Source organism: Prinia subflava, chromosome 30, assembly GCF_021018805.1.
Source record: "Prinia subflava isolate CZ2003 ecotype Zambia chromosome 30, Cam_Psub_1.2, whole genome shotgun sequence".
NCBI classification, from domain to species: Eukaryota; Metazoa; Chordata; class Aves; order Passeriformes; family Cisticolidae; genus Prinia; species Prinia subflava.
In genome coordinates this window covers 2,093,479-2,109,247 of record NC_086276.1, presented here as the reverse complement: position 1 = coordinate 2,109,247, position 15,769 = coordinate 2,093,479, and the positions used below count along the sequence as shown (strand labels likewise).

Sequence of the window (15,769 nt, the reverse complement as noted above, 5' to 3'; positions counted from 1 at the left end):
CTTACGGTCACCGGCGGATGCTGCTCACTCAGGTCCCAGTCGCGGTTGCTATTGAAATGCCGCACAACGGGCGGATCTGGTTTTTCATAAGAACAATTTAGGAAATTTAACACATAAAGTGCCCTTGCCAATCTGATTGATGGAGTTTCAACCTTCAGGACTGGTCTTTGCTGTTGAAGGACCCGTTTGACGTTCTGATGGGTCCTTTCAACAATGGCCTGACCCGTGGGGGAGTGAGGGATGCCCGTTTTATGCTCAACTCCCCATTGCTGCAGGAAATCTGCAAGCTCCCTGGAAGTATACGCAGGGCCATTATCTGTTTTAATTTCCTTGGGGATGCCCATGAAAGAGAAGGCCTGAATGAGGTGTTGGATGACGTGGGAGGCCTTCTCCCCTGCGTGTGCGGAGGCATAGACTACACCCGAGAAGGTATCAACGGACACATGCACGTACCGGAGCCTCCCGAACGCCGCCACATGGGTGACGTCGGTCTGCCAGATTTCACAACTTCCCAGCCCTCTGGGATTGACTCCGGCGTGCATGGTCGGCACGGAGTGGGATTGACACGATGGGCACGAAGCCACAATCGCCCTGGCCTGTTGCCGGGTGATACGAAATCGGCGGACCAGGGCTGGTGCATTCTGATGGAACAAAGCATGGCTGAGCTGTGCCTGTTGAAATATGTCAGGCAGTGGGGTCTTTGTCACAGGAGCAGCGAGAGCATCTGCTCTCCTGTTGCCCTCTGCAACAAACCCTGGCAAATCGGTGTGCGACCTTGTGTGCATCACGTAGAAGGGGTGCTCTCGGTGGGACACAAGCTTTATAAGTTTCGAGAGCTGCGCATAAAGCGCGTCGTTGGAAACCTGCTGTAATACTGCCTGATCAGCTCTGGACACTACCCCTGTAACATAGGCAGAGTCGGTAACTATGTTTAGCGGTCCGGGAAATCTCTCTAATGCCCTGACGACTGCGGCCAACTCAGCGACTTGAGGCGAACCCTCAACGATTTCAATATCACTGTCCCACTGCTGAGTTTCGGGATCCTCCCAGGTCATCACTGACCTGTGAGAAGCCCCGGACGCGTCTGTAAAAACGGTCAAGGCCTGGAGTGGTTTTGCACTTCGGACACTCCTCAATGCCAATTCAAAATTTCCATCCAGATTGAACAATTTGTGGGCCGGCCGATGAATTGAAATTTGGCCCGTAAAAGAGTCCAGAGCGAATTGTAGAGCTTCATTATTTTGAAGCAGAGTTTCCAACATGGGTTTGGTGATCTGGCCCGAGGATAATTTGATGGGGAGATGGATGCACTCAAAGTCACAACCGGCCAACTCGCAAAGGCGCGTACGTGCCTTGCGGATCAGCTCAGCCATGATTTCTTGTGGCCTCGTAAGTCTCTTGGGCCGGTGGTGGCTAAGAAAGACCCACTCTATGATCAGCAGTGGATCTCTCCCCCCGTGGCCCTTGGTGTCATGCTGTGTGGTGTTCGAATCCCACTGAAAAATGACCCCAAAAAGATGCGGGAGCTTACCCAGCACCACGAACCGAAAGGGTAAGCCGGGGTCACATCTGTGCGCCTGGCGTGATGACAACGCCTGTTGTACCTTCTCCAGTGCTTTCCTTGCCTCCGCGGTGAGCGCCCTGGGAGAGCTAAGCTCATCTCCCCCCTTCAATAAATCGAAGAGGGGTGCTAGGTCCTCCGTGGAGAGACCCAGCCAGGGCCTCACCCAATTCAACTCTCCGCAGAGTCGATGGACATCCGCAAGGGTCCGGACTGATGTCCGGATAGCCAATTTTTGGGGAACAATGGTCCGCCGTCCGATTTCCAGCCCCAGGTATTTCCAGGGTGGCATCCGCTGAATCTTCTCTGCTTGCAGCTCAAACCCTGCAGCAACTAACAAATCTGTTACGCGTGTGAGGACTCTATCCAGTTCGCTTGTTGTTGGGGCGCAAATGAGGATATCATCCATGTAATGGTGGATGATAACCTCCTCCGCGGCTGCGCGCACAGGACGCAGCAAGGAAGAGACGTACAGCTGGCACATCACCGGGGAGTTCTTCATACCTTGGGGAAGAGCCCTCCAGTGATACCTCTTCCTTGGGGCCGCTCGGTTGATGGTAGGCACCGAGAAGGCAAAACGCGGTGCGTCATCCGGATGTAGGGGAATTTGGAAGAAGCAATCCTTCAGATCAATAACTGCCAGATTCCAATTTCGGGGCAGCATGGCAGGGGATGGCATTCCTGGTTGGAGGGATCCCATGTCCTCTATAACGTTATTAATTTGTCGAAGGTCGTGAAGGAGGCGCCAGCGCCTTCCGTCACTCTTTCGAATGACGAAGACGGGCGAGTTCCAGGGGGAATTCGTTTCCACGATATTACCCTTCTGTAACTGCTCCTCCACGAGCTCCTCGAGCGCCTTTAATTTCTCCTTGGATAGCGGCCACTGGTCAACCCACACTGGATTATCCGTTTTCCAATTCAGTTTGAGGATTGGGCGCTCCTCAGTGACCGCTAGGCAAAAAACCTGAGGGGGGTCTGGGATACTAATTGTGACCCCCCATTGGGACATGAGCTCCCTACCAAGCAGGGGCCGTTCATATTTGCAAACGAAAGGGCGCGTATATGCCAATTGCCCTTTCGGCCCCGTGAATTTCACCATGCGCGCTGATCTCTTAGCCGATTGAAAACCCCCTACTCCGGAGATATTCGCCGGCGCGTCCTCCAAGGCCCAATGTGACGGCCACTCCCGGGTGGGAATGACCGTGACATCCGCTCCTGTGTCAAAAAGAAGACCTTTATTAACGGACTCATCCCCAATGGACATCGTACATTGTATTATAGGTTTTTCTTCTGTGATCCGATGCACTGCGTTGACTGAAAGTGGCCTTTCCTCAGGGTAAACCTGATACTGATCTGGCCTGGTGTGTGGAATTGCCTGGGCCACTATTTGTCCCTTTGGGTGGAAAGCTGGGGGATGAGTGGAACACAGCCAGACATTGAGGAACCTGGGGTCACCCTTATAGGTCCCCGGGTATACCTCAATGTCTTGCGGAGTGTATTTACAGTCCCCAACAACAATGAATTTACCTTTCCTTTGAAACGGCCAGTCCAGAAGGTCTTCGCAATCCACGCGAACTGGGTGCCAGCTGGTATCTCTGAGGTGCGCACTGTGAGTGAGCCTCAACCTGTAAGGTTTACAAAATGGTGTTAACATCAAGTCCGGGAAAGTTCCCTCCTGGGAGGGGTAAAGGAAATGCCAGTCCGAGATAGTTGTCTTGGTCCAGTGACCCCCGAAGGCGTTGACTGCCTTCTCTTCTGCACTGCCCACCCTGTTGGGGTCATCATGCCGGGTGGGCCCGCACTCCCCCTCTAGTTTTTTGAATTGTGTTGGGAGTCCTCCTGCTGCGGCCGAGGCTTTGCCAGCAAGTTATGCGGGCATTGGCTCACAAAATGCCCTTTTTCATGGCAGAGGTAGCACTCGACCCGTGCTCTGGCTGGGTTCGACGCTGCCAGCTTGCGGGCCTGTGGGCGACGAAGAGTCGCATCTTCCGCAGCATGCACCTGCCGAGTTCCCTGCTTGCTTGTGGTGGTCATATGTTGAAGCAGGAAAGGGACCTTTTGCTGGCAAACTTGCAGCATCACCTGTAGAGTCCGTGGGGGTTCTGGAGGGAGACTTAAAATCGCTTGTTTGCACACATTATTAGCATTAGCAAAAACAATCTCCTCCAAAATTCTCTTACGGGCAAGCCCGTCCGTTACTTGTATTTCTAAAGCCCTAGTCATCTTGCCCACGAAATCTACAAATGATTCTGTGTCCCCTTGCCTAATCTGGGTGAACGGCGGCAGGGGTGCACGAGGCTGCATCGTGAAAAAGGCTTTGCAGGCCAGGTCTCGCACCCTAGGCAAAACTGCTGGTGGAATGAGCAGTGCCTGAACTTGAGGGGACTCGAAGGAACCTTCTCCTCCCAGCAATTCAACAGTAAGGGGATTACCTCCCTCATCAATTGCTGGGAGTGGCAGGTGCGGCAGCTCTTCCCGCAGGGCTTGCCTAAATGCAGCAAGCCATAATTCAAATTCAGCCGGTGTCATCAGGCAAGAAAATAATTGCTTTAAGTCTGCAGGAAGGGTTGTCGCAGCTGCTAGGTCTGCCTGAAGGAGGCCGCGGAAGTACGGGCTCTCTCTCCCAAACTCTTTGTGTGCCTTACATAAATCTCGAATTATGGTTTGTGAAAATGGCTGCCAATTCGGTTTAGGGTCGCCACCCCCGCGAGCCCTTCGGTAGGTGACAGGTGCAGCTGAGAGATGCACTTCCTGGTTTCCATCGCTGTTGTCTTCCGGTTCCCTACCGTGGGAACCGGAAGAGGCAGCGTGGGAACTACCATTCCAAGATGGCCTCCTTCCGGGGTGGGGAGAAGTGCCTGGCTCCGCCCCTAGGGCGGGCCAGGGGGCAGGAGTGGGAGGAGTGTCAGCGTGGGAAAAGGGAGGGACCGAAGGCGGGGTTTGGGCGGCCACAAAGGGAGGAGACATCGGGTATGTGGGAGGAGCCATGGGTGGAGCAAGGGAGGGAACAGAGGGGGCGGGTGTGGGAGGGACCAAGGGGTAAAATGGGTTGGGCAGATAAAAGGGGTTGGGCGGGTATGAAGGGGTTGGGTCAAGGAAGGGATTGAATTTCGGGGGAGGGGGACGCGGGGGAGGGGTAGGAGAACGGCGCGAACGGGCGCCATCTTGTGTGTCGCAGGCGCCATCTTGTGGCTCCTGTGACGCAGCAAGATTAAATCTAACTTTTGGTCGATAACGTAGGGAGACAGGGGAAGGGCTGCGTCCCCGGGCCGCTTGTCCAGGGCGACCCGAGGATTCCTCAGCAGTCCGGACAAGACTGCTGAGGCTGGGGGACCGGGAGTTCTGGTGAGAGCCTGGGCTGGCAGACCTAGGGTCTGCGGCTCTCCTCAGAATTCCCTTCCGAGGAGCACGGGGATTGGGAGAAGGGGAACGGGAAACTGGGGCGGGCGGTCGCGTTGGCTTTTCATGCAGGGGAGAGCTGTTAGCGATCGTTTTAAATTTGACAATCAAAAACATAAAATCTTGGGGACATTTATCCGAATTGGCCGCCTTTTTTTCGATCGCCTCCCAGTAACGGGGGTTCCTTACAAGCTCCTCAGACGTGTTACTGAACTGCACGGAAAGCCACCGCACCAGCCTTTTTAACGAACCGCGGGAGAACTGAACCTTGTTCTCCTCCAAAACTCTAACAAGAACATAATAAACTCCTTTCTGGGTGGTCGAAAGCGAGGCACCCATCTCGCCGGTGTTGAAAAACCACCCTCACCCAAGACCGGACCAACTAAATCTCAAACAGAAAACCGTAACTGCCGCAACTTAAAAACCGGGCAACCCTGCACTCGCTAAAGCCACCGATCCTCCCGGCGCGCGGCACACGCAACGTCCCCAAAAACCCGACTCTCCCCCAGCTCCGAGCCTCCCTCGAGAGCTGGCAGGAGTACTCGAACGAAACAAACCCGAACGAAAAGAACTAAAAACCGCCTGGGCACGACCAAACCGGGAGCGAAAACGAAAGCGTTAACCCCCCGGTCCTGCGCAGACTTCTCCTCGGAGCCCTCCCCCGTGGCTTGGAGAGGGGGTCCTGATCGCGTGCCCCCGACGGAGGGTACTTACCTGCAGTCTTGGGGAACCCTCAGCGCACAGAAGACTTCGCCGGGAGTGCTGCCGACGAAGCTACCTCCTGGATCTGCGAGGAGCGCTCCTCCGAAGAGGCTGCTCGACTCGCAGCGGTGGGACCGCCCTGGATCTGAAACTCTTCGGTGCTCGCGCCTGGTGCGAGCACCGCCAATCCTCACGGGGACCACAAAGAGGGAAGACAAGAGCCTCCACGGAAACTCAAGGCTTCTCCTCAGGGTCCCATCTGGGGTGCCAGCCACCTGTCGCGGTGCCGTTACTAAAGCCCCTTGGCTTCACCCCGAGCCAGCCCAGGCACCGGAGCAAGCGGAATCCGAGCCGCCCCTCAGCGGAACGAAGGGGTCAGCCCTGTGGGTTCTTGTCCCTGGGAGAGGCCGGAACGGCAGTAGGATAACTGAAGCGACGCGCTAAGAGCGAGAAAGGAGGATCCAGCCAGCCAGACAGAGGAACCACAACTTTAATCCAACATAGCACTGTCCAGACCGAAGTGGAACCAGGCTGAACTGGAACTGGATCCCGAACAAAGAAATGCACCAGCTTATATGCTTTCGGGGTAGGGGAGGAGAAATGGGAGTCCCTCTTTGCGGCAACCAATGGAACCTTGACACTTGGGAGATAAGGGGAAGGGTTGCAAGCCTTGAACCAGTTAGGGGATAGGGGAGGGATAACACAGTGGCGGGAAGAGGGGAAAAGGTAACATGTGACCAAGGGGAACTTATGAATTTCAATTAAGGGGGGGTGTACAGAACATACAACATTGTGCAGAACATACAATATAGGACCCACCAGCCTTTCATCTTTTCCACATATCTAAATCCTTCCTACTTGGTAAACCACCCATGTATCTTTCAACTTCTCTCTGCCTCAAAACCCTCTTTCCTATATCCTTCTTTCCCTTGTCACAGTCCTTCACAGCACCTGCTTGTTCCTGCTTACACTGTCCCAACTTTCTTTGTGGAGTCCAACTGAGGTTTAACATACTGAAATGGGGAAAGTCCAACCATCCACACCACCACAGTGGTTCATTATTTTAGTGTGGTACTGGGATTTGGGAGTTTATTTCTTGTTATTATCAATTAGTATTGATTTTAATTGTTAAGACTTTTAAATCCTAGACATTATTACCAAAGGCTTGATGTCACTCACTGGGAAAATTCCTTCCTTCTCCCATTGGGATTAACCTGAACGGTCTATTTCAAATTGCCAGTGGATTCTAAAGATGGAAAGTGCCATTAATGGTGGATTTGGTGTGGTTTGGAGCTAGGGGAGGGTCTCCTCCTCTCCCAGAGGTGCCTCGAGCCTGCTTTGCCACCACATCTGTTTGTGGCCCCTCACGGCTGCCCTGCCCTGGGGACATGGTGGGACACCCGTCCTGTCAGGGCTGAGGCTCCTCATGGCCCAGCACAACCCCACATTGCCCCTCACAGCCCCTCACAGCCCCTCAAATCCCCTCACATCCCCTCACAGCCCCTCACATCCCCTCACAGCCCCTCACATCCCCTCACATCCCCTCACATCCCCTCACAGCCCCTCACAGCCCCTCACATCCCCTCACATCCCCTCACATCCCCTCACAGCCCCTCACAGCCCCTCACATCTTCTCAGGGCCCCTCACATCCCCTCACAGCCCCTCACAGCCCCTCACAGCCCCTCACAGCCCCTCAAATCCCCTCACAGCCCCTCACATCCCCTCACATCCCCTCACATCTCCTCACCGCCCCTCACATCCCCTCACGGCCCCTCACATCTTCTCAGGGCCCCTCACATCCCCTCATGTAACAAATGCCAATCACTCGCTTTGGGGATTTTTAGAAATTTAATAAAAATTAAAAAATAGTTATAAAAAATAGTAATACAAATACAATAATAAAAGTTAAACAATTTAGAGTAGGACAATTTATGAGACAATAAGAACAAAGGGAGCAGCCTGGGCCAGGCCTTTTCCCTTCTAGACAAAAGCTAGCTAGGAGGGAAGGCAAAAAAAGTAGGGAAAAATCCCTCTCTTTTGAGGATCGTCCTCATGACTATGCATATTTTATTTAAAACATGTAATCTCAGCTGGTTCATGTCACGAAAGTTTTCTGTTAATCCAGGCGCCGGTAAGTCTGTGGGTCCTTGTAGAGTTTTCCTTTCTTGTTGATAAGAAAAGGCCATAAATTCTTCACTAGAAAATTTAAAGTCTCTGCAACCATTATCTCTGTGCAAAGAATTCTTCATTATTTGCTCTCCTTCTTGAGTTAAAAAGAATATCACACACACTTAGCTTCAGTTTTAATTACTAAAGCTTAATGTAAATTACAAAACTACATTCACTATATCATTCAAAAGTTAATACATTATAACTTTTCTACCTAGCATATCACATACAGTAAATATCTGCATAGAGCTACACAATATGCCTTTTTCACACCTCACATTCCCTCACATCCCCTCACGGCCCCTCACGGCCCCTCAGCCCCAGGCGCGCAGCTCCTCCCAAAGGAGAAGGGGTCGGGCCCTGCTTGTTCTCCTTTTATTTCGCTCCCTTCATAGCCACCCGTCAAGAAAGGCTGAAATGGAGCCTTTCCCCAGCGCTCCCCTCGGGGTTAATCGCGGCTGCAGCTCTGTGCTGCCGCTGGCCCCAGCGCCAACATCCCCGCAGCCCCGCAGGCCTTTGCTGTCCCCCCGTGTCCATTCGCTGTCCCCGAGTCCCGCCCGGCTCTGGCAGCAGCAGCAGCCGCAGCGCAGCGGGCGCCGGCCCGGCCCAGCCGCGGCTCCCGGCCAGGAGCAGCAGCAGCGCCGGCCCCTTCCCGCCTGCTCCTGCCTCGCCTGCCAAGGGCCTTTTCCAGCTGGACTCTGCACTGCAGCACCCATCACCCACACACAGCCCTGACTGCCCAGGGCCCGCCTGGGCTGCCCTCAGCAGCCTCCAGAGAAAGAAAGGCTCGGCTTCCAGCGCTCTTTGCAGCGCTCTTTGACTCACCCTCAGGTGACAGCAGCAGGCTGCTCTTGCCTTTGCCTTGCCAATTGGAGATGGCGCCTGCTCTTGCACCCTTCTGGCTGCCAAGTGAATTTGAGCAGCACAACTGCAATTGCCTTTTTCCATCATTGTGCTTTTGTGACTGAGTGAACTGAGGATTTTTGTGGCAGGCACCATGATAAGAAGAGTGTGAAATGCTCCCAAGTCCCTGGGCACTGAGTCGAGGGGAATTAAAGCCACACAGGTCACGTTTGCAGAGCTCCAACACAGCCCTGGTGCTGCTGGTGCTGCTGAAATCAAATCAACTTACAGAGGCCATCACAGAAATTGCCCTCTGGAGTGTCAAATAAAATGAAAAAAAAACCACCAGGAGAAAGACAAACCTCAACTTCTTCACTCGCTTCATTGCTTGCTCTGAGCAGCAAAAAATGGGAATGCCCAGAGGTATTTGCAGCTGCTGCTGATCCCAGCTGCAGCTCAGCCCTGTGCAGAGTCCCAGCAGGAAGCTGAGCCCAGCCCGGGGAGCTCACACAGTGTCAGGGAGATTCTTTCTCTGAATTCACTCAGCCTTGCATTCCCCAGCTATGCCTGGTACCACCTCCTGTTTTCTAGGCTTAGAACAGCAACTGTGAAACCTTACCAATGGCACAACTGCCCAGTCCACAGGGAAAAGGACAGAGAAATTGTAAAGTTCTCCAGACATTTGTCCTGCTTTGCTGGAAAAGTCGTGCTGCACTCACAGGATAGAAATCCAAGAGAAGCTGGAGTTGCTGGCACATCTTGTAACAGAAGCTGGACCTCGTTCTCCATGAAAGGTTCTTGGAAAGAGCAGCTGGGACTGTGGAGAAGATTGCTGGAAAACTGAAACAGCTTTCCAGAAGGGAAATGAAAATGAAAGAAACAAACCAAGCTGTTTTCCTCTATTTCTTCCTATGCTTCCCTTTTCCATGTTGCACTACTTGTCCATGCCATTAATTCCAAAGGGATGTCACCTCGAAGATCGGTGACTTAGTGAGTTTTAGACACTCTAAAGTACCATGGGTTGTACACACAGTTTGCCTTCCCCTGTTTTTGTTGTCAAGCAGTGCTGGAGACATAAGTGTAGTGCTTGGGTCGGGCACGAATCCTGCAGGCAGGGAATGTGCCCCGGCAGTGTGTGAGCCTGAGCAGGGACAATGCAGAGCAGCAAGCGAGGGGATTCCTCTGGCACAGCGCAGGAGTCAGGACTCTGGGTCTGGGCTGCACAGGGCCAAGTTCCCGTGTTTGGACAGGCTCAGGGGCTGCCCCCGGGGCGCGCGGGGCTCGGCCGTGGAACGGACACGCGGACAAACGGCCCCGGGGCTTCGGCGGCAGCGGCGGTAGCGGCGGCAGCGACTCCACAGAGTCTACGAACTCTGCGACCCTCCTCATCTCTCGTTCCTCCTCTCCCTATTCCACATTCCTGCACTCTCTCCTGGTGTCCCTTTCCCGGTCTCCCCAGCCCCTCTCGGTGTCCCCGTCCCGGCTTTTCCCTCTCCCCCTGCCGGGCCGGGCCATGCCCCCGGCCCGTCCCCGGCCCCGGGCGGGGCTGCCCCGTCCCCGTCCCCGGGCGTCCCGCCGCGGTCTCGCCTGGGCCCGGCTCTGGCCGTGCTGGAGGTGGCGCTGTTGGGCCGGGATCAGTGCCTGGGGCTGGGGCGGCATCGCCACCCTTTGGCTGCGCCTGGGCCGGGCACGGCCTCGGCCCCGGTGCCGACCCCGAGCCCGGCGCCGCCTCCTCCCGGGCCCCGCGGAGGACACACGCGGCGCGGCCGCTCCCGCCGCCTCCGCTGCGGCTTCCCCGGCCCGAGCTCCGCCGCTCGGCAGCGCAGCCGCCGGCCCCGAACCGCCGGGGCCCGGCGCGGGTGGGGATGCCCGGCCCGGGCCGCTCGGGGGGCGCTCGGGGGCCGTGTCTGGCCCCGGGCCGAGCGCTGACGGCCGCGTGTCGCCCGCAGGGAAGGCGCAGGAGGCCCTGCAGGACCGGTACCGGCTGGGTTCGCTGCTGGGGCGCGGAGGATTCGGCAGCGTCTACTCGGCGACACGAGTGTCGGACGGCGCCCCGGTGAGCGGCGGGGCCGGGGGCGGGCGGAGGAGGAGGCGGAGGGCGGAGCAGGAGAAGATCGGACCGGAGCGGGGCGGTCGGTGAGCTCAGCCCGCTGCTGTCCCTTGCTCGCAGGTGGCCATCAAATGCGTGCCGCGGGATCGCATCCGGCTCTGGGGCGAGCTGGTGAGTGAGCGGGGCCAGCGGCAGAAGCCGGGCCGTGGCGGGCGGCGAGGAGCCGGGGCCCGGCAGGGTGGGAGCCGCCGGGAGCCGTGCAGGGAGAGCGGGCCTGGGCTGAGCGGGGCGCCCAGAGCAGCCGGGGCTGGCTGAGGGCTCCCAGAGCCCCGGCACGGCCTCAGCCCCACTGACGGCATCGTGCTCCTCCCGCAGCCCAACGGCGCCCGTGCGCCCCTGGAGATCGTGCTGCTGGACAAGGTGTCCGCTGGCTGTGCTGGTGTCATTCAGCTCCTGGAGTGGCTTGAGCTCCCCACCAGCTTCTTGTTGGTGCTGGAGCGTCCCGAGCGGTGCCAGGACCTGTCGGCTTTCCTGGCGGAGCGGAGGTTCCTGCCGGAGGAGGAGGCGCGGGCGCTGTTCCGCCAGGTGCTGGAGGCTGTGCGGCACTGCACCAGCTGCGGGGTCCTGCACAGGGACATCAAGCCTGAGAACATCCTGCTCGACCTGGCCACAGGAGAGCTCAAACTCATCGACTTTTGCTGTGGCGCCTTCCTCCAAGACACAGCCTACACCCAATTTGCAGGTGAGCCCCCTCAGGGGATGTTCCTGGGCATCTCCTGGCCCAGCCTGGCTGTAGCACCGGGCCTTCCCCCTCTTGCTGCTGGCAACAGCATGATTTCTTGAGCCAAGTTCCTTTTGTCTGGGGGTGGGAGGGGGCCAGCCCCCACATGCCCAGGGATGCTGGGGCCAGGCTGTAGGAGTAGCAGCATCCCCTGATGAACTGCGTCTGTGTTCCACAGGAACCCTGTCCTACAGCCCACCAGAGTGGATCCACCAGCAGCGCTACCACGGCGAGGCAGCAACGATCTGGTCCCTGGGCCTCCTGCTGTACCACCTGGTCGTGGGGAAACACCCGTTCAGGAGGGGCCAGCAGATCATCTGGGGCCGCATCTTGTTCCCACGATGGCTCTCTCCAGGTGGATCCTCATCTCTGGGCACAGGGGAATACCAGTGCTGGGAGACAGCAGCAGCCTCATGAGCACCCTGCTCTGGCAGCTGCTGGGGAGGGGGCACATGTCCTGCTCTGCTGCTCTCCTCCAAACAGACAATGCATCGGGAAGTTTAGGCACAGCTCTGGGCACACCCAGCATGGCCTGGGCATGGGAATGGGGGGCCAAAGTAGACGGGATCCTTCTCCAAGTGACTGATGGATTCTGGTTTGTCTCTTCAGAGTGCCAGGATGTCATTAAGAGGTGTTTGTCCATGCAACCCTTGGACAGGCCATCCTTAGAAGACCTCTTCAATGATCCTTGGCTGCAGGGCGTTCATCTGCCCTAGAAGATGGGAGAGGTCCATGTGCACAATTGGATCCAAAACCTGGCAGGTAACAGCTCCACACATCTCATGGCAATCAGTGCTAAAGAAGAGCAGACTGTTTTTGTCCTGCCTGTAGCTCTGAGCAGGGATCATCAGATGGGAACATCTGTACTGGAGCTTAGCTGGAGACCTGCTTCAGCAAGCACTGGTGGCCACCATCCATCCTAGTTTTGGTTGTCCTTCTTCACTGATGGCTGGGGCCCTGGGCAGAACAGTGACAGCCTGCTCTGGCCCCTAGGGAAGGAGGAGGCCCTGGAGAAGCTCTGTCAGGTGGGGCTGCTGCTGGAGACACCAAGGACAACCTCAGGGATGACAATCTCTTCCTCCACCTGGTCACCAGCAGCTGAAGATGATGGAGTTTGATTCTGGCACCTTCTTCAGAGACATGCTCCATGCCCAATCTGCAGGTGAGTCCACAGCCAGGGGGATGCTCCCAGATCCGGGCATGGCACGGCCTGGCTGGGCACCAAAGGTTCCTCCCTTTGCTGGGCCGGAGGCAACAAATCCTTCCCTTGGCTGTCCAGCTGCTTTTTGGCTCTGGGCAGCTGCTGAGGGGCTGGATGTGGCATGGCTGGCTGCAGGCTGGGCACATGTGCTGCCCTCCTGCTCTGCCTCCAAGGGCAGCAGTGATGGGGAGGTTTGGGCCCAGCTCTGAGCACGGCCAGCACGGCCTGGGCACTGCGGGCGGCTGGGACAAGGGCACAGGAGCCTTCAGCTGACGGGCAGTTTCTGGTTTCTGTCCTTGCAGCCGGGCTCTGCGGGTGCTGAGGCTGCTCTGGGCTCTGCCTGGGCTCTGCTGGGCTCAGCCCTGGGCACGGCTGGGCTCGCTCTGCCCTCACATTGCTCTGACAGCTTTGCAGCACACCAGCCCCTTCTGAGCACAGCGCCTGAGCTTTCTGCTTTGGCAGCTGAGTGAGACTCTCCTGCTGGCCCAGAGATTGCAGGTAGGGATCCACATCCAATTGGCAAGAACCCAAACACTCCACAGTCCCAGCTGAATGCCTGGATCTTCACAGGATGTTTTGTCTGTCCCACTCTTCCTTCCTTTTTGGCTGGAATTGTGCAATTGCCCTTTCTTCCTCCTCTAGGAGTGCCACAACTGAGCAAAACCTGGCGAGTGGATGGTGTTCCTAAGGCAGTGCAGTCTGGAGCTGATGGATGAAGAATTAATTGCCCTTCTGCACCTCGAAACCAGAGCAACAAGCTGTAAGTGGGACTTTGTGTCTTTAAAAATCTCTGAAAACTTCCAAGGGAATGTGCAGCTCCTTCAGGGAGTGAGAAGGAAGGTCATCTTCTAAAGGATTTGGAGTTTGACAAAATTTAGATTCCCAGTCTTGCTTAGATCTGGTGGAGCACAGCAATTTCCTATTCTTTCTACCACAATTTAAAATAATACTGGAAACAAACTGCAAAATCTTTTTAAACGGCTGCTGAGGTCAGTAGGATGGATCCATGCCATCAACACATTTACAAAGCAAATAACTGAGATCTCATTTTAAAAAGATTAGTTATCTCTTTATCCAAAGTTACTAAGTATTTTTCACAATAGATTCGGGATTTGTTTTTATCGTTCTCATTTTTTCTTTTCTTTTTATTTTAATAGAAAAACTTTCCTAAGAAAGGAGTGTCCTTTGCTGCTGGTTCCCGTGTGGAGCAGCTCCCTTCCCGCTGGCTGAGCTGCTCAGGCACAGCCCGGCAGCTCCTGGCCCTGCAGGGCTGAGGCTTTTCCCCGGTGCTGGGCACAGACTGATGGAGCAGCACTGCTCAACACGGGCACACACAGAGGGAGCAGAAGCAGCTGCCTTTGCCCACCTGCAGCTCCAGGGCCCAAACTCTGAGCACACAGGGCTGGAAGGGACTGGCAGGTTCCCTGTTTGCTGTGCTGCCCCACTTGTGGCCAGCCCAGCTCTGCAGCCCTGGGCTTTGTGCAAGGAACAGAGGTGAGGACTCCCTCTCCATGTGCAGCTTCCAGATGGAAAAGGCTGCTGTGAGCAGGCAGCTCCAAGGGCAGAGAAAGGAGGGTCTCCACCACTGGATCTGTGCCACTTCCACCGTCCTGGGCAGCAGCCACTGAGCCCAGGGGAACAGAGGGCACAGCAAGAGGGACAAAACCAGGCAGGGTCAGAGCCTGGGAGGAGCCAGAGCTGGGAGCAGGAACAGCTGCTCCATTGCACTCTTGGAGAAAGCTCTGGGCTGTTTCTGAGCGCTGAAAGGCGTGAAGGGCAGAGAGGAGGCCACAGCAAACAATGCTCCTGTTTCCACACTCTCCCCTCTCAGTGTCCCAGAAGGAATTGCATGAACTGTGTTCTTCTCTCGGAGTCGTCTCGTTCAGCATGAGCAGCTTTGCACCAGGAGCTGAAGGAGCTGAAGCCTTAGGCCACAAGAGCTGAGCAAGAGGGAACTTTTTGACCAAAGTAATGCTGCTAACATGGACCTGACTGAATGCAGCAGATAAAATCATGGAAATACAGAATCCTTTCTGTTGGAAAAGACCTCTGAGCTCATCAAGTGGAAGTGTTAAACCAGCAGTGTCAAGCCCAGCACTAAACCCTGAAGAGCCAGGCCTGGACAAGAGGCCTGAGTGAGGCCTGAACAACAGGCCCTGAGCCAAAGGTGACCTCTGGATGAACCTCCCAACCAAAGGGTATCTTTGTATCTGCTCCTTAACAAAATATGCATGGTTATTAGCCTTGTACTAGATGTATCCACTCCTTAGTGAAACAGGTCATGATCTTTCTGTATTTAGAAGCCAGACAAGGCCATGAAATCTGACATCTGGCCTTGTCTGGGGCTGTATGGTCAAAGGCAACTCCCTTGGTTCCTCCTTGGGCCCTGGCCAGGCTTTGGGAGGGACCCAAGAGGAGGATGAAACCAGATGTTCCTGCACTAGAAATGCTGTCAGTTTGTTTATCCATCTCTATCAAAGCTGGGCTCTCTCACAGCCAAGCTGGAGCCTCACCTGTGGCTGGAGGCACCTGCAGGAATTCCCAGTGTCCAGGAGTGGCTCTGCAGTCCTTGGCTGTGACAGCTTCCCCCAGCTGATGTGTGGGTGTGGGTGATGGGAAAGTGTGAGGGCAACTGGTGATGGATCTTTCTTCATCACTGCGGACAATCTTTGATTGTGATGCTTGGGGGCATTGCTGAGCTGGTCCTTTTGTGCTCCTTTGCTGCTTTGAGCTGTAGGAAATGACACTGATTCCTTCAGGGGGTGTCTGTGTCTTTGGTGCTGACCCTGCCCACTGGTCAAACAAAATTGGCATAGTTTGGCCAGAGCAGCACAAAATGTCACTTTCTCAATCTAAATGGGAGGAATCAATCCTATCTGACATTCCCAGATGGGAAGGCCTTCCCCAGAGTTCTCTGGCTCTGGGGTGGGCTGAGGTGGGAGCGGATTTTTGACAGGGGCCACTGCATTAGAGGGTGTAAAGTGTCCCACCCTGGCTCTAAAATGGCTCACTGCTCAGCCTGGGTGGGGACCACAGTGGTCGTTAAAAAGGAGAAACTAGAT

General features: G+C 55.7%; 1 protein-coding gene and 1 long non-coding RNA gene across 3 annotated transcripts; both read left to right on the top strand.

The window, feature by feature from the left end:
- Positions 1 to 2,975: 2,975 nt before the first annotated feature.
- LOC134562683 (uncharacterized) lies at positions 2,976 to 11,568 on the top strand. The gene is made up of 6 exons (XM_063420189.1): positions 2,976 to 3,170; positions 4,255 to 4,279; positions 5,601 to 5,833; positions 9,787 to 10,731; positions 10,846 to 10,896; positions 11,101 to 11,568. The coding sequence occupies exons 1-6, from the start codon at positions 2,976 to 2,978 to the stop codon at positions 11,566 to 11,568; spliced, it is 1,917 nt and encodes a 638-aa protein (XP_063276259.1).
- Positions 11,569 to 11,687: 119 nt separating this feature from the next.
- On the top strand, positions 11,688 to 15,354 carry LOC134562750 (uncharacterized). Of its 2 annotated transcripts, XR_010083255.1 has the most exons (5): positions 11,688 to 11,861; positions 12,116 to 12,268; positions 12,500 to 12,668; positions 13,350 to 13,467; positions 13,865 to 15,354. It is a non-coding gene; the product is annotated as an uncharacterized LOC134562750 (long non-coding RNA). The 2 variants fall into 2 exon arrangements; XR_010083256.1 differs by lacking the exons at positions 11,688 to 11,861; positions 12,116 to 12,268; positions 12,500 to 12,668 and adding an exon at positions 12,900 to 13,205 and having other exon boundaries at positions 13,865 to 15,353.
- Positions 15,355 to 15,769: the final 415 nt, after the last annotated feature.